The sequence below is a fragment of the Rhinopithecus roxellana genome, chromosome 3, assembly GCF_007565055.1.
Source record: "Rhinopithecus roxellana isolate Shanxi Qingling chromosome 3, ASM756505v1, whole genome shotgun sequence".
In the NCBI taxonomy this organism is placed as follows: domain Eukaryota; kingdom Metazoa; phylum Chordata; class Mammalia; order Primates; family Cercopithecidae; genus Rhinopithecus; species Rhinopithecus roxellana.
In genome coordinates, this window is record NC_044551.1 from 142,599,056 (window position 1) to 142,621,130 (window position 22,075).

The 22,075-nt window shown below is 39.9% G+C and overlaps 1 protein-coding gene across 3 annotated transcripts in view; it reads right to left on the minus strand.

The window, feature by feature from the left end:
• VCAN (versican) overlaps nt 1–19,168 on the minus strand; it is a 112,048-nt gene extending 92,880 nt beyond the window's left edge. For all 3 annotated transcript variants that reach the window (XM_030927136.1, XM_030927135.1, XM_010385637.2), the window contains exons 1-3: nt 18,809–19,168; nt 7,030–7,105; nt 257–631 (exon numbers count right to left, since the gene is read on the minus strand). In XM_030927136.1, the coding sequence (XP_030782996.1) occupies nt 257–631; nt 7,030–7,099 (445 nt within the window). In that variant the 5' untranslated portion in view covers nt 7,100–7,105; nt 18,809–19,168. The remainder of the gene's footprint in view (nt 1–256; nt 632–7,029; nt 7,106–18,808) is intronic.
• Between the last annotated feature and the right edge of the window lie 2,907 nt (nt 19,169–22,075).

A 22,075-nucleotide genomic window follows, 5' to 3' on the forward strand; every position in this document is an offset into this window, starting at 1 on the left:
AAGTATTCGTTATTTGCAGTAAACAATACTTTCCTTCATGGAATCAATGAAGCGGTTGCCAAAAATGCACCTGCCTTGACCTTTGAATGAATACCAGTTCATTTTTGGTGAAAGACATGACATGGACTATTGAATTGATGGGTGTTTTTCCACTCGTCCAAACCCCAAACAACAGTTACTTCTGAGTGCTATTTCACAATACTTCTGAACCAGGTGTCATGTTATACTACCTTCCTGCAGATACTAAAAGCCTTACCATCCACAGCCAGTGACACCGTGTCTTGCGTGTCATCAATACCGTACATGACGTCACAGCGGTAGAGGCCCGCATCACTTGCCAGCAGCTTGACCACGGTGAGGGAGGCATCGCCCACGGCCTCGGGATGTGTGGGCACAGACACTCTCCCTTTGTAGTCCTGACCAATCTTGATATTTCCATTTTGGGCCACAAGGACAGTAGTCTCTTTCAAATCTTTTCCATTTTTGTCCACTTCAATCTTAGACCATTTGATGCGGAGAAATTCACTGGTGTTGTAACTGGGTGGCAAAGTAGGCAGGGTTGAAAAATGGCAAGGTAGGCTGATTTTTCCAGAGAGGGAGCCCCTCACAGGTGGGCTTTTTCCCACTTTGACTAGAGGAAAGAGAAAATACCAAATTAACAATCTTAAAAAACCCAAACTGAATCTATTCAATATGTGAATGAATAAGCAGCCCTTATAATAGTTTGGTTACATCTTCAACATGTGAAATAATTAGAATGACTTTATATAAAGAGAATAGCATACAATTTCAATGATGTCTTACAACAACAGGAATTAATAATGCTCATTTCTATGTACGTCGCATCATTCATTTTAAAATATTTTTAACTTAGTGTTTAACATGAACAAAATAAGCGATAAAATAAGGCAAGCATAAGAGGTCAAGCAATTAAGGGCAATGAAGGGCAGACTAGAATCCATAGGGCAGGTTTAAAGGACTGGACCAACATTAAGAAGAGCAGCTGAAAGATGAAAATTATGTCTACAGGTCAAAAGACAAAAAATGTTTGTTATGATAACTGCCACATTACCTTAGAGAAAATGAAAACAAAATTCAAAGATGAAGTGAAAATAAAAAATGTTTCATAGGACTGGAACCAGGGAAAGTCTAACATTTGAAGGATGCTCTTTGGTCCTGTGTTGGAACCAAAGGCTTTCATAATTATAACAAATCCAGCTACCATCACTTTGCAGTGAGACATTACCTTCAATTATACAGTGGGGAAAGGTTGGTTTCTGTTCACCTAACCCTCCTAACATATTTATCTGCAGAATGTCCTTCTGCTTAAACTCTTAAACTTTTAATGATAAAGAATGTATTGACTACAGTTTAACACCATTACATGCAAAATAAATGTTCTTTCACTCTTAGAGGAATCCATCCCTTTCTCTCCCACTCTCCTCTCTATCTTCCAGCCTGTATTAATTAAGCTAGACAATATGTTAGTAATAATGGAAGTTGTTGATAATGCACAAACAATGCTCACTTCATGAAAATATGGTCAACAAGTTAATAGTAGCCTCTAGATGAAATGAAATAATTATTTTTAACCAACAAAATGATGTATATCTAACACTCTGCTAGTGGTCAAACATATCGGAAACACACATCTCAACATGGGCATGCATTGGAAATGATATCACTCTCAATGTAAACATTGTGGATTCTCAATGTAAACACAGTTGGAGAAAAGCATTTTGAAAATTGCAAGAAGATACTATGGAGATATTATACCCTTTAAGAAAAAAAAAATTCTGTTGCTAAAGATTAAAATTTTAACCTAAAAAAAGATTGGCCTATAAAATATTTCATGTGATGCAGATAAATCCAAAATAATTAATACAGTATCATATTTAATGTACTTACAATATAAATCATTAATTTATTTCAAATGTATAATAACCATTATCATGCATTTATTATTTTATTAATCTACATATAGCTTATCCAAAGCAGACTTAAGGCACTTAATGAAATTAAATAAAAACAAAGTGAAGTGTGCTATTAGCTGTAGTAAATTATCATTTGAAATATTGCTAAAACTATTAGCATTTTGGAATATAATTACAAGGGAATAATTCCACTTTTAATGGCCTCCTTGGCTTACAAAGTAAATTTTCTAACTTAACTCAACTGTAAAGTAAAACTGGTCCAATTCCTTACTAAGGATGCTCCACTGAGAGGAAGGATAAGCTCCCAGATGGCTGCTGAGAGACCTGAGCCAGAACACATGTCTCCTGACACCTAATCAAGGAATCTTTTAGCTCTGGTGTGCTTCCTCTGCCCCTAAATTAAGCAAAAGAAGTGTTCATTTCAGTTCCTTTTCAAAGTCTAGATGCATCCTATTTCTATAAGTATTTAATTACTATCTGAACTGAAATCTTTTAGTAATTTCATGATCTTTTTAATAAATCCATAAGGTTCACAGAGGACTCTCTGAAAGTACCTTCTACCTATTTCATATTCCTTTAATTTGGACCTAATTAGGGAGATGATGATAACACAAAGATATGGTTCTGAGAAGAGAAAGGGTGAGAATTTTGTGATCTAAAAATCTCCAAATTTATATTCATCATATGTTCTAGAAAATCTCATCTTCCTTCCTGAAGAATTATTTACATGACTAACTTTGCCACAAATAAAGTACTATTTTTAAATGGAAAAATAAACAGCTTTATCATCAACTTCAATTATGGTATGAATTTTGAAACTCTTTATCGTGTCCTTTAAAATTAGTTTAAAATAAATGTCTTCCAATTCTTCAATATTTCTTACCAAATTATATTTATCTTCACAATTTTAAGTATACAGGGACAGACATAAGATTCAACCCAATCTATCCAATAGGGAGGTTTCTGAAACATAGAGCATTGCTAAACAACTGTGCTGTAAAGAAAAGGTATGTTGGAACAAAATAGTGTTAAAAAGCAATTTCCCAAGGACTGTTTATTGTTCTAGATGTTTATATACATAAGAAAATGAAAAGCTTTGGTTGAATATAAATAATATACTCATGTGAATACAATCTTAACAAGATTAACAAAAAGCTGTGTGGTCAAATCTTTTGTGTATTAAATCTCCGGTCTTAATGCACTGGGTCACAAAAATGAAATTCACTAAATCTAAATATTTTAAGAAAGAAATTCAGTAGTTCAGAGTATAATGTTTACAGAGTATGCATGTTTAAAAGAAATCTGCTACCTGCAGGAATTTGTCTGAAACGCTGACAATTCAAGTAATAAAAATGAATCCTAACAAAACGTTGGCTGTTACCGATGGTTTGTGGTCCAAATGAGTACAGTAAGGGAGAAATCACTAAATAATGAATAACCAACTACTACTCATTCTCTGTCAGTAGATTCCTTAGAGTAAAGATGATGTAAATTCCATCTGCACAGTTTGAGCAAACACACACCCACAGATCTTGGCCAAATAAATGTCAGATTGAGAATATGGGAATTTATCACCCTTTCAAGTGACAAATACCACTATCTAATTCATTCACTTATTCATGACTGTGCATGACTGTTTCCTACTATAAGGGGAACATCAAAATAACTAGGCCAATGGTAGATAATCAATGATTAGGACAGTTTATAAGATAATATAATGTGTATTGTTAAAGGAAATAGTTCTTCCCGGGTTAAAATAAAGCCCATAACAATAGACATGGTGTTCATTTATGTTAGTCATTGACCTCGTCAGTGACTGGGAATAAACAGAAAAAACCTTAAGATGAACGTACTTGTCTTGACTCAACAACCAGTTACTACTGTGTTTTCCACTATAAATCCAGAATATCTGTTTTACATGGATCGTATATTTGCAACTTTCACCTCTCATATAAAATAATGCTCCTGAAATTAGTCCCAAACTAATTACATCTAATAACGGTGATCATGGATTTACAAAGAATAGGTACAGACATGCGGAAATTACTCAATGTTGTTGGCTATCAAAATTATTTTTGTAAACACTGTAAAGGAGCTACACCCCAAGTTGTTTTTTGTTGCGTGAGTTCTTTCTTTAAGTGGAAAGTCTAAATTTCAGCCGAGGGATGGTCACCTACTACTTTCCCTGTAAATTCCCTTCCAATATTGCCCATCCAAATGCCACTCTCCTTTTCATATCCTGTTCTCTATCTTCACTGGTTGCTGTTGTCCTTTCCTCTCTGTGACCTTCACCTTCACCTCCCAAAAACTTGGAGGAAGACAACTCTTAGGCTTCACCATCTGATTAGTGTGTCTTCGTGATCCAATTGGTGGAGCCTAGACTCTAAACACCATCCGGGTGATCCACTGTGGCATTTATTTATTTATTCACTCATTTTGTCAACACACAAAATGACTAAGTGCTGTCAGTGTGTCAGGCACTCTGTTCGAAGATGAAAGGCCTTTTTGCAGCTTACGGTAGTCTACTTGGGAAGAAAAGCAATTACTTATCCCAACAGCATGGTAGATGTTATTATATCTGTAACAGCACAAGAGACGAGGGGAACATGGAGGAGGAATTTATTTATTTATTTATTTATTTATTTATTTATTTACTAGTTATTGAAATAGGGTCTTGGTTTGACACCCAGACTGGAGTGCAGTGGTGCAATCAGGGCTCACAGGAGCCTCGACCTCCTGTGATCAACAATTCTCCTGCCTCAGCCTTCCCAGTAGCTGGAATTACAGGTCCAAGCCATCACGCTCGGCTAATTTTTTTAAATTTTTGTAGAGATGGGGTCTCACTATGTTGCCTAGACTGCTCTTGAACTCCTGGGCTCAATCTCTCTTCCGACTTTGGCCTCCCACAGTGCTGGGATTATAGGCATGATCCACTGCACCCAGCCAACGGGGAGCTTTTAAATTGGCTAGAAAGGGGAATCCGGAGGCGAAAAGGAGAAAGAGAGCCATCCCAGGAGTCAATTTGTCCTTGACTCCTCTCATGCCCTCCCTACACACCTCATCCAATCCATCAGTGGGTCTGACTCCTCCATCTCCACATATCCAATTCACTTCTCTTCATCTCTACTGCTACATGATCTAAACTACCCCCCTCCCCCCATGTCATGTACAGGCTACCACAATAACCTCCTAAATGATATCTCTGCTGCTACTCTTGCTCTCCTACAATCAAATCTGCATAGATTATCAAAAATTAAATTTGTAAAACATTCATCATCTCACGTCTTTCTTTGCTGAAACCCTTCAATGCTTCCTACTGCACTTGGAATAAAATCTAGACTTTTTTTTTTTTTTTTTTTTTTGACACGGAGTTTAGCTCTTGTTGCTCAGGCTAGAGAGAAATGATGTGATCTCGGCTCACCACAACCTCTGCCTCCCGGGTTCAAACGATTCTCCTGCTTCAGCCTCCTGAGTAGAAAATCTAGACTTTTTTAAAGTCTACAATGTTCCATATAGATAAGAAGTATAACATGGTGGTAAAGAGCACACACTCCCATGAACTGGTTCATCTCCAAGATTTGCTTCTTACTGGGTATGGGCCTTCGAGCAAGCTGCTTAGTCTCTCTTGGTACCACAGTTTCCTCAATAGAATACATGGGTGTGGATGTTTCAGTGAGTTAATGCTAAGCACTTAAAACAGTTCCTGGATCATAGGGAGTTCTATTCAAGTGTTGGGTGTTATTATTATTTAGATGAGCTGTTTTCTGCTAATCTCTCTGTTCATGTCTCCTACTTTCCCCTTGATCACTGCTCTTCAACTATAGTGACATTTCTGCTATTCAAACACACTATGTTTCTTCCTAATTTACAGACAGGTCTTGACTGGCTGGTTCCTCGTCATCATTCTCATCTCACTTTAAATGTCACTTTCTCAAGGAGGTCTTATCAACTTCCTCCAACTCAGGCCACTCTCTATGATGTCACTCTGTTTTATGTTCATCAATTTGAAAGTACCTGGATTGTTTGTTTACTAGTTTATTGCTGGTCTCCTATAACTAGAGAAGTAAGTTTAATGAAAGATAGGTCAATTTTGAGTCCTCCATGGGTATATTCCTGGACGCCCAGAATAATATCTGGCACAAAGAAGGTATTCAAAAAATATCATCAATGGGTGAACAAATGAATGGGTGAGTGGGAGAAATGGATGGATGGATGAATGGAGGGATGGATGGATGGATGGATGGATGGATGGATGAATGGATAGATGTTGATAAGCGAACAGATGGAAAGATTTTGGACAGATGAATGGATGGCTGGAGGTATGGATGGATGAATACATAGATGATGGATGGATGGATGGGTAAATAAATAGATGGATGATAGATAGAGTGATACTTAAACTTTTGCAAAAGGAATTCATCTGGAGAACCATAAAAGGTGAGTCTGACACATAATATAAGTGTGAGGAGGAAATGGAATCTGAGTCTGGAGAGGTACATTAGACAGACAGAAGCAGATGAGTGAAACTCTTGGATAGTATCTTTCTTCAAATTCCTTGATATATCACCTTGAATATATTAAATAATAAACTTGGAATTGTAGAACCCTCATTGGAAGAATATAAAATTTCAAATTAAAAAACTAGGGCATAAGCATATCCAACTGCTTTTTAAAAAAGGAAAAGAAAGGGAAGTAAGGGCAAAAACATGGCTGTCAGCTTTCTCTTTATCTTCTCAATTCTTTTCAAATTCTAGCCCACTGGGTGTTTAATAGTGTTTCTTTTTTTGCATAGGAAAGTTTTTGTTAAATAGTGTTAGAATTTTTAAATATGCCCAATACCATATATGAGGGTTTTTGCAAAGCCTAAAAGTAATCAGGGAAGTTACTGAAAGCTCACTTGCATCTTTAGCATCCTACTTATTATTTTGTTTTGACTTATTTATTTAAAACTAATGTTTTTAGTCCAATAATATTTTAACTAATAGTTTTCAGCACTTAATAGATTTTAAAAATCAATCTTTTATTCCAGTGATTCCACATTACCATTTCGTCCTCCAGCACTTACATTTTTATTTCAAGTTGTTAGCACACTCACCTTTATGTAGCGCATGGGTTGCTATTAAGGTTGAATACATCCATAAGATGCTGTTTATATTTATCAACATCTTGGCCTAGAAATTAAGAAAAACACAAAGTAAATCACAAGCATTCAGGTTTAGAGCAGGTCATAAATCACACACTTTTTGTGCATTGTATGTAATAAGGGAAGTATTAAGTATTAAGTAATAAGAGTAGAAGAAGTAGCTCCTCTTGGACTATAAAAACAGGAGGAAACTTGTAATAGCAGAAGTTATCTCAATGCTTTATTAATACGAATCTCATCCAATGCAGCCATTGCCAAAATCATTCCAGAATACAGTTTGGGAACATATAACAATGTGGATGTGTGTGACAACCACAAGTGGGTAGGCTGTAGGAAGAACAATAGAGACCACAGCTCAAGTAACTAGTGGCTAGGAACTGGCACAAAGAGAAATGGGTAATCACAAAGTCTATTTAGAAACAGAAAGCTGATCATAAATGGAGCAAGAGAAGATGGGGAGCAATAGAGAGAGATGTTGAACGAAAGACATCTTCACCAAGTATAAGGTGAGAAGAAATCAATTGGTGGTTCATGCACATAACACCAAAACAGAGAATAAGGACTTCAGCACAGACTTTTTAAAGCACAGACTCCATGTAGTTTCTAGCTGGCTAAACAAACAAAATAAATGTATTATAAGGAGGTGTTAATTACAAAAGTGACCAGTTCTTGCCATGAATTTTAAAGCGGTACCAACAGTTCTAAAGTCTCAAGAGTAAAGAATGAAAGAAAATACGCTGTACTGAGTCAAGAAACTGCCCTGGCTTTGCCATTTAATTTATTGCATGACTTTGGAAAAGACGTTTAACAATCTGGGTCTCAGAGTGTTCCCTTCCAGCTCAAATTTCAAGGCAGCTGTAATTATGAAGGAGGGTAAGTACCAGTGTTGGGGAACCATCTAGAAATCAAAGTGCCAACTTCAGAAGAATGGCAAAAGATTATTTGGTCTCCACAGTTGTGCCCTCCTTGGTAGCATTTAGAACTATTCTATAATAGCCATGTGTTTCTCCTTTCTAACACAACTCTGGTTCCATTCTAGTGCCTACCCTCAGCCATATACTTTGGAGGACCTGGGTCAAACCCCAGCCCAAGGGATGATCCTGATATCCTAAGTCAATTACAGAGGTCCCATTCCCTTTTCCAATGATTGGATTTGGAACAGTATATAATACAGTTTTGGCCAGTTAGATGTGAGGGGATCTCTTCCTCCAGGGAAGGGCCCCTGGGAAAGATAGATTCATCCTGAGAAGAGAACAAAGGAAGAGGTGGTCAGTTTTCTTCCCTGGACATTATCATGCTGGAATATTTCTGCTGGAACTGTTGCAGGGATTTTGCATCCATAAGTAAGTGAGATACCTCTGGAAATGAAGCTGAGAAAGAATCAGCAAAGGTGAGGCGTAAGTCCTTAAGGATTAGACCTAGAGTGGACCATGCCTTTGAACTTCATTTTATATGAGATTATAAATGTCATTATTGTTTAAACCCAATAAAATCATGACTTTTTGTTCCTTACAGCTGAAAGCATCCTAACTGATATGTATTTTTTTAGTTGGGACCCTGAATAACTTCCTTGGAAAATAAATCCTATATTATTTAGCAAACCTAGATTGAAAACAAGCAAATGCTGAATTAGTCATAAATTACAAAACTGATCTTGAACACTTGAACATAAATTGGGCTTGGATTTGTACAGTATTTAATTAATTAAGACCTTTTTTCTTAATATTTTTCTGCATCTGATTTCTTCATATATTTTGAAATGAAAATTAGACCTTTTCAAAACAAAATTTTAAACTTATATAATTCTAGATATTTCCTGAAGAGCTTTTTTAAGCTAATACATTATACATCCTATATTTTCCATCTATAGACCAACTGATAATTCACAATGAAAAACATATGGTTGATAATCTTAAATTAACCCTACTAATTAAGTTTGTTATTTATCATATAATCACTAGGATCTGCTAATAGATTTTGTTAAACACTAACTGGGAAATGCCATAATGCTTCTACGTTTCTGGATTTCTTATAAGACAGCACAGCAAGCAGCAAGTGTACACCACATCTCTATGCTATTACAATATTTCAAGGAAAAATAAAGGTATCAATTGCACAGCCAAAGTAAAAGATTGTATTTTATCATAAAAAGGTGCTAAAGAAAATGCATTCCATGAGTATTAGCTGAATCCAAATAAGAACGCTTTCTTTAATTATACTTATAGGCCGGGCGCGGTGGCTCAAGCCTGTAATCCCAGCACTTTGGGAGGCCGAGACGGGCGGATCACGAGGTCAGGAGATCGAGACCATCCTGGCTAACCTGGTGAAACTCCGTCTCTACTAAAAAATACAAAAAAAATTAGCCGGGCGTGGTGGTGGGCGCCTGTGGTCCCAGCTACTTGGGAGGCTGAGGCAGGAGAATGGCGTGAACCCGGGAGGCAGAGCTTGCAGTGAGCTGAGATCTGGCCACTGCACTCCAGCCTGGGCTGGAGTATAAAAAATTATACTTATAAATAATAATGTCCTACTTTCCTTCAGGAAAATTTGTTCTCTATTTTTTATTTTTCTTTTTTTCCAGGAAATCTTTATAAGCCTAATTTTAAAAGTTTGGGATCCACTGTCAAATAGCCCAGAATGCAAGTTCTGCATTCTCCACTTATATTGTGTGACTTTAGGTAAAATACTATATCTTTCTAAACCTCATTTTCTGTAGCTACTTAGTTGTGAAAATTAGTACTTATTGACGTGATCACAGTTGATATAATAATGTATGTAAAATAAATCTCAGTGATATACAATATATCAGTATGCAATATTTATTATTAAATTACTAATTCAGACTTTCTGCAGATGTTCTAACATAGTTTCATATCACTAAGAGTAAAAAGAATAGTATTTGGGGCTTTTACATTTGAAAATTATAACCTAGGTTACCACTATAGTAGCAATATACACTTTATGCTTGGAATAAATCATCCTATAACTTATTGCTATGTACTTCAAATTGTTATCTGTAAACATGTCTAATCTCCTCTGTAGAACAGTAGGCTTCTGGAAGGCAGAGCTAGTACTTCATTTAACTTAATAATTCCCACAATATTTCTTCAGTATCAGGTTCAGAGTAGATCCTTGAGGAATGTTTGTAAATCAAATACATGATCAGTGCCTCTATTTCTTATGCAGAAACACCTTTGAAACTCAGTGCCAACAATTCCTTAACACCTGAAATACTTTTGAATGCTTTTGAATCAGTCCATCTGAAGATTTACCATGACCCAATAATATGATGTTTGTCAATATTTAGAGAGTCAAATCTCATTTAAAAAACCAAAGGTGTGACCCAGGAAAGGATCTTCTGCATTTGAGTTTCCTACTCAATTTAAATACTAAAAACAAACTCTTTGTGCCACACTCAATCCTTATAAAAGTGTCTTTTGTTGGGGAGAGGAGAATGGTCCTCCATCTATATAGGTATAACAAGTGTACACATCACTTTCCCTAAGATTACCCCTAAGACTAGGTAAGAATACAAAGAAGAGATCAGACATGCTCTAAATACATTTAAATAAGTTGTATAAATATGTTTGAATGAGTTACTCAATTTAAAAATTAGACTGTTTACACTAAATATCAGATCTCTAACTTCTTTCAAAAAATCAGAAGGTCTAGCAACACTAAGTCTATATTTCAGCTGGCTGATCATGAGCATTAACCAAGCAGCAGTCTCTCCCTTTGAGTCTGTGCGCTCATGGCCATTACTGCCCCCCACTTAGTCTCTTACCCATTTCCACTCCATGCCTCACCCCTGCAGTCACCTAAGTTTGCAACCCTTGCATTAAAAGATGATCATTTATTTCTATAGTAAATATATCAGAGGGCTTTATTGATGTTAGCTGCCTCAGAACTACATTTCCATTCCCTCTTCCTTGGAGTCCAAGGCATTCATTCCACTTCTCTAATTTTCTCAAGGCTATGCCCCTATCCTTGGTCATTAAGTTACATCTTGTGTCTTCTATGTTTGATCTTATTAAATGGAAAGCTTTCAGAAGCCTCTTTCTTCGTTTTTAGCACCACTCCAAATCCCTATTTCCATTCTTCCACTTTTCCATGTCTCTCTTATAAGCACCGTCTACTAGTGATAACAAGTCTGTCTGCATGGAAAGACCTGAGAGATATGAGAGTGAATGCCTATATTTAGCCTTCTACTCCAGTGAAGTCATTGAGAAGGGAAGAAAGTCATTGAACAATCCAGGTACAGGGTACTGAGACTGTTTAATTGCCTGGGAGACATAAAAGACAAGGTCAATAGAACTCCTATCCATGAGAAATGTCTGCAGGGAGGATAAGGGACATACCAGGGATGGGCAGCCTCAGAGAGAAAGCCAAGATTCTATTAAATAGATATTTAGTATTCTCCCTTGATTTGGGGGAAGCTCAGCTGCAAGGGGTGACTTAAGGACACAGACAAGGTAGTTTTGTCCACCATTCTGCTAACTAGTTACCCCAGACAACCAACTTTCTAGGATACCTCAGCTACAAAGTGGATGTAATGAGTATCACGTATCATATTGCTCCTCGGTTCTTTCTCACAGAAAGAATCATTGTAATGCAGAGAGAAATCACATGATTTAGGTGTGAAATTTCATGAATTTACTTCATACAAGTCATAGCATCATGTGAATTTATTACTAAACTGAATCTGGATTCCTGAACCTGGACTTGGCTAAGCTTTTTCACATTGTCGCCTCTTAGCACTCCTCTGTTCTCTGTCTGGTGAACTCCTTTCTCATTACTCTACCTAAGACATACTGTACTCTATTCCCTTTCCCACTGTCTATTTTCAACCTAGCACATACCACCATTTTGCATATGTGATTGGGAATTGCCTTTCTCTACCTACCATCATAAAAGTTCCAACAGGGCAGCCTTTGATGTTTTGTTCACTCTTGTATCCACAATGCCTAGAACACTCAGTAAATATTTGTTAAAAGAATGAATATGCACCCATTTTACGTAATTAGATGTATACTATATACACAGTTTTGTCTATCATTTTTTTCACTTAAAATACATTATATTTTGGAGAATGTTCCAAATCAGCAAATACAATTTTTCCATGTTATTTTTGACAGCTGCATAGTTTTCCATTAGGTGGAATACAGCAACTTTTATTTAAACAGTTCCCTATGATGAGCCTTTACACTCTTCCCAGATATTTGCTCTTAGAATAAATGCTGCAAAGAACATCCTTGTCCATTTGTCTTGGGTGACATTGGTACCAATATCCATCCATGTAATAATGTTGAGAAGTGGAGTTGCTGGATCAAAGAGTATCTACATCTTTTAAAAAAATTTGATAAAGAATCAAAAACATGTGATTGCCAAATTATTTTTTAAAGTAGAGGAACTTATTTACATTTATACAATAGTATATGAGAGACCCAGTTTCTCCACAACCTGGCCAACACAAACTTGCATCAAACTTTTTTATTTTCTTTTTGCCAGGCACAGTGGCTCACGCCTGTAATCCCAGCACTTTAGGAAGCCAAGGTGGGTGAATCACTTGAGGTCAGGAGTTCGAGATCAACCGCCATGGCCAACATGGTGAAACCCCACTCTACTAAAAACACGAAAATTAGGCAAGCATGGTGGTAGGTGCCTGTAATCCCAGCTACTAGGGAGGCCGACACAGGAGAATGGCTTCAACCTGGAAAGCGGAGGTTGCAGTGAGCTGAGATCGTGCAACTGCACTCCAGCCTGAGTAACAGAGCGAGACTCCATCTCAAAAAAAAAAAAGAAAAAAAATTATTTTTTTGTTACTCCTCTGGTGAAAAAATGGTGTAGCATATCATTGGTGTTTTAATTACTATTTATTTAATTACAGATGAGGCTGAGCGATTTTTTATATAATTTTAAAACTCTGTCTCTTTCTGCCACTACCTGTACAGAATTTTTTGCTCATATTTTGATAGATGTGAACTTTTCAAAGTTATTTATAAAAGTCCATGGACTATCGAGAGTTATTAGTTCTTTGTCTCTCATATGTCATAGATGTTTTCCAAATGTGTTATTTGCTTTTGTGTAATTTTTACTTAGACCTATCAATATTTCCTAGAATGGCACTGGGTTTCATGTTTTGCTTAGAACAGGTTTCTCTATTCCTAACTTATTTTTTTAATCCCATGATTTTCTTTTATCATTTTAAAAAATTTATTCCCTACATTTCATATTTGATTCATCTTATATTTCTTTTATGATGAGAAATCAGGTAGAGACTGATTATTATTTTACGTACAGACTGATTATTTTGCGTGGACCCATCAATTGTCCTGAAACCATTTATTGAATAATTCTTCCTTTCTACTGAATGTCCAGCTTCATTTGAGTCAATTTCTGGAATCTGTCTTCTGATTAATGAAACTGAACAATTTTAAAAACAATATGCCCCTCTCTGATTTATTTTATAGATTTAGTAGAAACTACATGGCTTGGGTAATGCAGTTATTATTAAAATTATAGAATTAGATCAATATGAATCCCACAGACATAATATATTATCATCCCTTTGCTGTATAGTTTTTCAAAGTACTTACTCTTGTGATCTTTATAATTGCATATTCATTTAATAGATTATGACATTAAATGTCCAAAAGTAGTCTTTGCTTGGTTTTCTCAGCTAGTGAGTTCAACTCAAACTTTCTGATTCCAAGTCCAGTTCTCAGTCCACTATACCTCAAGTAATATCAAATCAATAATTTAATAATAAAAATATTATATCAATATGTGTGTTTATTGTAAAATATGTAATCTCATTTTACAGACATAAACACCTCTTAAAATCCTTAGAAGAATGAGGTAGGATGTATATATATGTGGAAAGTATATACATTTGTATCCTTTTATAGATGGTAAATCTACCCAGAGGTGTGTTTCAGGAAACAGAACTGACACATTAAACAAAGATTCTTTGTACTGACCTCTGAAATACAACCACCTCTAACACATTCAATGGTAAGAACTTAGCAGTGTTTAAAAACCCTGTACACACACGCGCGCGCGCACACACACACACACAGAAAGAGTGAGAGAGAGACTTTATATATATATGTAATTTACCAAGTCTAGGCTACAAGAGGAAACTGGCAAAAATTCGCTAATTGAAATGGAGCTCGGCCAAGACATTCATCTCTAATCCCCTTTTTCTGATTCCAAATCAGGGAGAGTACATGCTTTGTGTTTTCTGGTAAAATACAGACCTATGTAACTATCAGTATATTTTCTCAGACCAGAGCAAGTAACTCCCAACAATGAGTATTTGTCAGTCCTAACTGGTTTCTCTAGGTGGGTGGTGAAAAAACACCTTACTACATACAGTCATTAATTCTTTCCCTCAAAAGAACCGTGTGTCTTGAGAAGCTCTGCTCCATCACAGGGCAATATCCCATTTTAAATACAGTGTTTACCGATGTTTGTCCATGAATGACGTCAACAAAAGTGTTTAAATCTCACCAGGAAAGGAGGGGTAAGTTGCCAGACTTTGGGAGACAGAGTTAGTTGATCTTTGTGCTCTCAAAGGTTCTGTTACTCAATTAAGTGACCAATCATTAACTCCAAAGTATTTAAGCCTAATAATGCAACAAAAGAGAGAACAATGGATAGTATCTTTAACATTAATCATCGTCACCTTTGGTTTAGCTGTTTCGGTCCTTTCCAACCAGAATTTACAAGTGTATAGATACAGGTATTCTGGAATATCAAAGGCATCTCCCTCCAGTTTGCAAACACAGGGAAAAAGAAGAAACTTACATCTGTAAACCTATGTAAATCTAGGGGGTTTCCTTTCCAACCTCGTTTTTTTGAAAGCAGGAAATACAATTTAAAACCAACTCTGTTTTTATCTACCAAAAGAAACAAAACTTTGAGTTCTGACATAAATCCTAAATGATTGTCTTGAATCTCATCCTGCTTCCTACCTAAGCTTCTCACAAGAAGATTAAGGACTGTGGACTTGGTGCTGGAGGAAGTAATTGCTCAATCACATTGGAATCCATTGGAACCCTTTGCAATATTAGTGCGGGCAGACAATACAATTCTAACATACTTCTTTCTCTACTCAGAGCTCAGAACAAGAAGTCAGACTCTTGGAGACCTTCTCCCTGATGTACTTGCTCTTAACATTTCCATGTTACAAACTGGGAACCGCTTCTATCTCAGAACACTAATTGTTGCTTCCATTGGTACCTTCCTATTTTTATATCACACTCACAACATCCTATTTTAGGACTTTATGTATTTTCAGGATGGGTTTGGCAAAATTGTCAAGAAGAACTTAAAACAATTAGATCACAGCTTTCAGCAGACAGAATCTGAGGTGATAGAAGAGATCTTTAAAACCCAGTTCTTTCAATATACAGCAAAAGGGAGGACTTAAAATGCAGCTCTAAGTAGCACCGTCTCGTCTGCGCCAAGCTTGTCCAGGTCTCCAGCTCAGCCACTCCCTAAATAGGTGCTGAGCTTCCAGTCCCCGCCAGGTCCCCGCTAAGGCTCCTCATTGACGTACAGGAACCTCAGTGACACTCGCAGCCCTTCCATGTTTGTCCCCATGAAATTCTATTAGTCTTGTCGAATGGCAATATTTGCCATTCCAGGCGCACTCTTTATGATAGTCTGGAACGAAATTAATCTGTTAATTGACTAAAAATGATCTTTAGACTGACCTGAATGTATTTTAAAAGTCAACAAATGGAACACAGTATAAAGTCGTCTCATTTTTCTGATAAAAAGTTTACTTGGAGTAAATTTTAACCTCTCCCCTGCCTCAAAACAAAAGCACTATGCCCCTCCTACCACTCCCAAGAAGCAAGCAAAAAAACTAAAAAAAAAAAAAAAAAAAAAAAAAAAAAAAAAAAAACCCTTAAATAGCCTTTTAATAAGAGTGTTCAGCGCGGTCTGGATGCAACTCAGGTGAGTTCCAGACGCAGCCGGCCCGGAGCCCTCCGGGCGAGGCCACTCGGCTCTCTCGGCTAAGCCGGGCCCCGCCTTCCCCGCCCCGCCCCCATTGGCCTCGGCTGCGCCGACCGCCTGTGCGGCTGTACTGCAGTCTCCGAGCCCAGGAAGTCACACCCGTCTCGGGCTGGGAGCCGAAGCTTCAACCCACGTGGCGGCTGGCGAACCCAGCTGCTGCGGGTAGCGCCCTTTGCGGGTCCTCCCTTGGCGCGGGCTTAGAGAGTGGGGGCGGCTCCCAGACCCAGCCCCTTTGGGCGGGACTGGCCCACCTCCGCTCGTCTGGTTCTTTCCCACCCTTCCATCCCGGCACGCCTCTGCAGTCACATTTGTTGCCGCTGGGAGAGGAGAAAGAGTATCCTAAAAGGAGTCTCGAAATTCAGACCCAAACTCCGAAACGAACCCTTCCGGTCCGTTCCTGGCTGTTTGAATGCCATCTGCCCCATCTCCGTTCCTTTCTTCTTTCCCTCCCCTCCACGGTCCTTTTTCCTTCCACTTCCCTTCCTTCCCTTTCTTTTTTCCTCCCGCCGTCCGCCTTCTCTCAACTTTCGCGTCCGACGCGCGCCCTTAAGTTGAGGAAGTTTAAGTTTTGGATTAGAAGCACTTCTTTTGCAATATCCTGGGGCGGGGCCCTAGCCTTGGGTTCAAGTGGTCATGGGTTTTGAGAGCACGGCATTTGTATTATCTTTCTTAAAGACGCACAGGGTGGCGCGTCGAGACCTCTGAAACCTGGCCCCACCCAGGCCATGTGCGTTAGTCCACTAAGCGGCGAACTCGACTCAGGGCGCCGCGTGCGTTCCAGCCGACTCGCGAGAAGGCGTCTCTGCACTTTGCACATACCAAGACCTTTTTTCAGGGTCCTCCAAACCCCTAGATGTACGCCGCAGATTGTGGAGTGCAAAATGAATGACTTAAGGGGAAACTAGGGCCTTCCATCCTTGAACACAAGGTTGTGAAAGCTGCTCACTAGGTCTGGGGGGCTCGTTTTTCTCAACCCGTGCGGGACTTCTCCATTAGGGGGCGCCCACACCCGCCGCAAAACTCCCAATTCCTAGACATCTAGGTTCTGCAAGTCCTGTTCGCTGAACTGGGGGCAGATCCGAAGGAGCGCACCGCCTCCCTCGCTCCTCCCTCCATGCTGCCTTGGAGGACGGGGAAGGCAGGGATTTCACACTAGCCATTCATTTGTCAGCTGTGGGGGAGGGGACGCAGAAGCTAGAGAGACAGAACAGAGGCTGGGAGAGGGGAAGGGAGGCAGAGAAGATGGAGACAGAGGGAGACACAAAGATGAGAAACGCGACCGAGAGAGACTCTGCCGCGGGTGTGCGCGCGGCAGGACAACTCTCCAGGCACCGTGTAGATTTCTCCTCCTTCCGGCAGCATCTCCCAGGAACATGCAGGACTTGCCGAGACGCAGTTGGATTGGAGAGCAAATAGTTTAGGCTATGACACTATTTTTGTACCCCGCTCTCCGTTGCCTAACACCCAGACCGCTCCACGCCCAGTGACACAGACCACGAGCCAGGACAACCCGGATGCCCTCGGTCCGCACACACCAGGGATGTCGCCCTACAGCGCCCACGCCTCTGCAGGACAGTGGGGCGCTCCAGCCAAGGACGTCCCCCGGGGCTCCCGGCACACGCGCGCGCCGCCGCCGCTAGACCTGCCAGTAAAGTTGCTCAACTAGAGCGGAGAACTAGGAGGGGGTGGCGGATATGTAAGGAAACGGAGGACTCCTGTAGTCTGGGCGAGAGTACTGGACCCAGAGGCCCCTGATGCGGGTCCCCGCGCCACCTTTGTCTGCAGTGCGCTCTGGGTGCCGGTTTGCTTGTTGAGATGGGAGCGACAGACCCCGTTTCGCTCTTCAGGATGAGAAAAATTACTGCACACCCCTGCCGGTTCAGAACAGGCTTTTCCCGCCCAGGGGCCTCCCAGACCTCCGCGGGGCTCCAACAACCCCACCCCCCATCCTCTGCTCCTTGCCTGCTGGCCCCTTCGCACCGCGCGCAGGACAAAAGAACCCAGGGGCGCCGGGAGAGAACCGTGACAGTCCCCAAGTCGTCAAAGAGACACGGCGGGGATCCTGCACCTCCCCCGGCCAGACCTCCTCCCAGACTGCTTGCGGTCTGAAGGGGTCAGGTCCGCGCAGGTCCCAGGCTGCTTGGGCGCCGGGTCGCACTGTCAGGAGCTGCCCGGGAGTGGCTTTCCAGGAACACCAGGCACTGACCACACACCAGGGGCTGGGAAACCAGGTGGCCTGCACCAAGGCGGCTTCGGGGACTTGTCTGTGGCAAGTCTTGGTAGTCCCCATTCAAACTTTTGCCTCGAGCGTGTTAAGAACGAAAAAAAAAAAAAAAATCAAAGTGCCAAAGGTCCCTCTCTTCTCTCCAGCTCAAGAACCCACCACTTTTTATGATTTCTCTACAATTTATTCCCTCCCTTCCCCCAATTCCGTTAGTCATTTTACCCCCACTCCACCCTGCGTTTCTTTTGTCTGAATCTTTTTCAACACCAAGGTCCCTCTGTATCCCTCTCCCCAAAAGCCCTTTTGAAAGTTACCTGCATTTTTTAAGTGCCTACATTTTCTTAACTTCGCCTTACAGCTCCTTGCCTTAATTAAAGCCTTCTACCAATTGCAATGTACTTCTTTTTTCTAAGATCGGGGGTTTTTTTCTGTAAGTTTTTTTGTTTTTGTTTTTTAAGGGGGGAACAAAAGAAACGTGATTACCTTGGAAGGCGGCTTATTGCAGTTTTGGGGGGAAAATTCACTGCAGCGCTGCGCGACTGGGTTCGGCGTTGCCCAGGCGGGTCACATAGGAAGCGTGGTGGCCCAGGGAAGGGTGCGGAGGGTGCGGGACGGTGCTGAAAGATGCGGGAGGATGCGGGGCTGGCCGAAGATCTTGGTCCCAGCTCCTGTCCACAACACCTAATGTTCTCGGTTGTTGCGTCCGCACGCCTGGAGTTCTTCCCCAGAAAGGCTCGGGGCAGCTCGCCTGCAAGTTCAAATGCGGGTTGTGACACCCATCATCATTATATCACTGTACCGTCAGAGCCGAGGAGGAGACTCAGAGAGAAGAAGGAGGAGGGAGAGGAGGAGGGTTCATTCACAGGCTCCAAAAGCGCTCCACAGCTTCAGCCACTCCTAAGAGCCCAGGCTTGGAAAGCAGGCGGAGGGGCGGAAAGGCAGCTCCCCGCGCCTGCGGTAGGGACCGCCTGCCTCCCTCCCCAGGCACTCCCACCTCTTGGCGTTTCTTCCTGACAAGAAGTACCAATCGGCTTGGGGACAGCAGCACTCCCCATTGAGGGACTCACTCAGTAACATCGCTCTGCTCGCGGAAACCATTGCCCTCCCACTCCTTCCCCACCCCCACTTCCCCGCCCCCCGTGCAGCTAGTTCTGGGTTAGGGGAAAGGAGCCCCCAGGCTTTTAGGGGGCAGGCCAGCAATAGACAATTGAGTACGATCACTTCTTCTCGGGAGCATACAAAACTGTAAAATCAGCAAAGAACTTGGTTACAGCGTGTTTACGCGCCCACAGAGCTTGCCTGTCCCATCAAAGGGAAGTGTCAGGCTCAAGACTCCTGCCAACCTGAAAGAGACACTAAGAAAACGAGATCCTTCGGAGACCTAGAGGGAAAGTGTAAGAATTCCCCACTGCACTCCCAGGGAACTGCCCAATGGGGAGGCCGGCGTCAAAAGACCCTGGTAATAAAGGGCTGGACAGGAAATTCCCCCAGGCAAATCCCTTGTCGAATTCAAAGAGAATACTTTTCCTCTGCCACAAATCTCTCCCCACATAAGTCTAGATTCTGCTTTCTTCGTTCTTCCTTTCCTTCAGTCTTTCCAAGTATCTCTGAGTACAATATTTGATAATTTTCCTGAGTAACAGGGACTTCTTGGAAGTATCAATCACCTTTCATGCTGTCAGGAAATAAGACCATAATCTTTCATGCGTTTATGCGATTTTTTTCTTCAGTGAGGCCCATCCCACTGTGTAAACGGCATCAACACATGGAAGAGTCCCGTGCATTGTGTTACAAAAGATTTCCAATAGGACCTTATAGAGCAAAGGGTCAAACAGTTGACACAAAGGATTTCTGTCCCCTTAGAAAAGAGGGACTTTGGATTTTCCTTTTCTTTGAAGTCAAGTATGAGTTTATACAATAGGAACAAAATAAATCCAAGGTGCACGTCAGTATAACACTAGGGATACTAGAATGGGTGGCAAACTTTTCCTTCTACACAAATATGAAAGTATCCTCACAACTCTTCTCTCTGAAGCCTCTACTTAGAAAATTATATTAAACATAGGACCTCAGAACAGTAGTGATTAAAGATGAAAGCCAATTTTTCCTCTCAACTCCTTTGATTAGTTTGGTTTAAACTTACACATTAAAACTCTTAGTAACCTAGACTCTTATGCATGCACATTTATAAGATTTCTTTTATATTTTGTAATGTGTAGGCATTCAGCGTGGTCATTGATTTTAAGTGATAAACAGGTAGAAGACTTGTCAGGATGATTTCAGGTCTCACAATGTGCATCTTTCATTTCTTTTGTTATTTATCAGCTCACTGCAGTGAGTAACATAACTATCAGTTACATCATTTGGAAATCGATTTGTTTTTGCATTGAATTATTTATTCTTAGTAAATTTACTGTACTACCATTGCAAACATTGAAATTTGATTTCATCAAATATTTAGAATGGTAGTCACAGAGCAGAATCAGACTTCAACCTTCATGTATAACGTAAGCAAACTAAGGTGCAGAAAGTGACTGTCCCAAGGTCACACCATTAATAGTCCAGTGGTCTTTTCAGTGCTTCTCATAGCAACTTTAGATTCAAGATTGCTTGATTCAGGAAGGGGGAGAAATAAAATAAAATGAATCTTCATGGAAATATATACTGCAGACATTAAAGTAGAACTTTCTGTGAAACACTCCAAGATACGGATTTTTATTCTCTTTCTTAAATTTGAGTAAATCTAGTTGAGTTTCAAAGAGTTCAAGTAACCTGCCCAAGGCCATTTTGTAAGTGACAGATCTGCCAGTCTGAAAAGCTTATTATCTATTACCCTTTTGTCCCTTTGTGATACAGTTAAGTAAAACCTTTCAACAAAGGAGAACTAGAGCAGAAACAAGCAAGTAATAGCAGATTAACGCCCATTTTTAGGGAAATGTTAATAGTTAAAATTCTCTATAAATAATGCCATCCGTACATAATGGAACATGGTTGAAAGTGATAGGTTAGATACCTTTTACATTCTGAGATGTTTTCATTTATGTTGCCAAATTTGATTCTCTAGTCCTCCAAAATTTATAGTTTCTTTTAATGCCAAGAGATATCACAACCCTTGACCGAATAGTTCTATAGGACAAAGGCACTTTCTCAGAGCTGACTTAAGGAATTAGAATATGCACAATGTTGAAAAGCTTTATACTGCCTGTCTTCTCTCTTCTTTGACTTGTAACATTATTATTCAGAAAATTAAATACTTCTTCAGGTTATCAGATAACTAAAATGAAATTATATCCCATGGAGATCTTCTTTCTGTCTCTAGGGCAGACTTTCCCCTCTAGCTATCTAAAATAGAGAATGGATAAAAAAGAAAAAGGAAAACATACCGGGTATATTAAGAATAGAGTCTATGATTGTATTATTATTTCTATGTAACTGTTTTTAATGACTTTCTTTCATCAAGAGAAAGAAAACGAGAGAGTATTTATTTCTGATTCTCCAATGCCTGACAAAACTATCAGAAGTTTTTGAATGGGAAAATATATTTTTTTCAGGTTTTATAACTAAAATTATATTTATTTGTCCATTACACTCAAGTATGAATCAAACAGTAATTAAAATCTTATTCTGTGAGTCCCCCTTTAAATCATGTCCTTGTACTGGGGATATTCTTTACGAAAACTCCAAGATCCCAGGTATAAATAAAGCAAGATCTTCATTCACAATGCTTGTGTCTAAAAGAAACCATAAGCC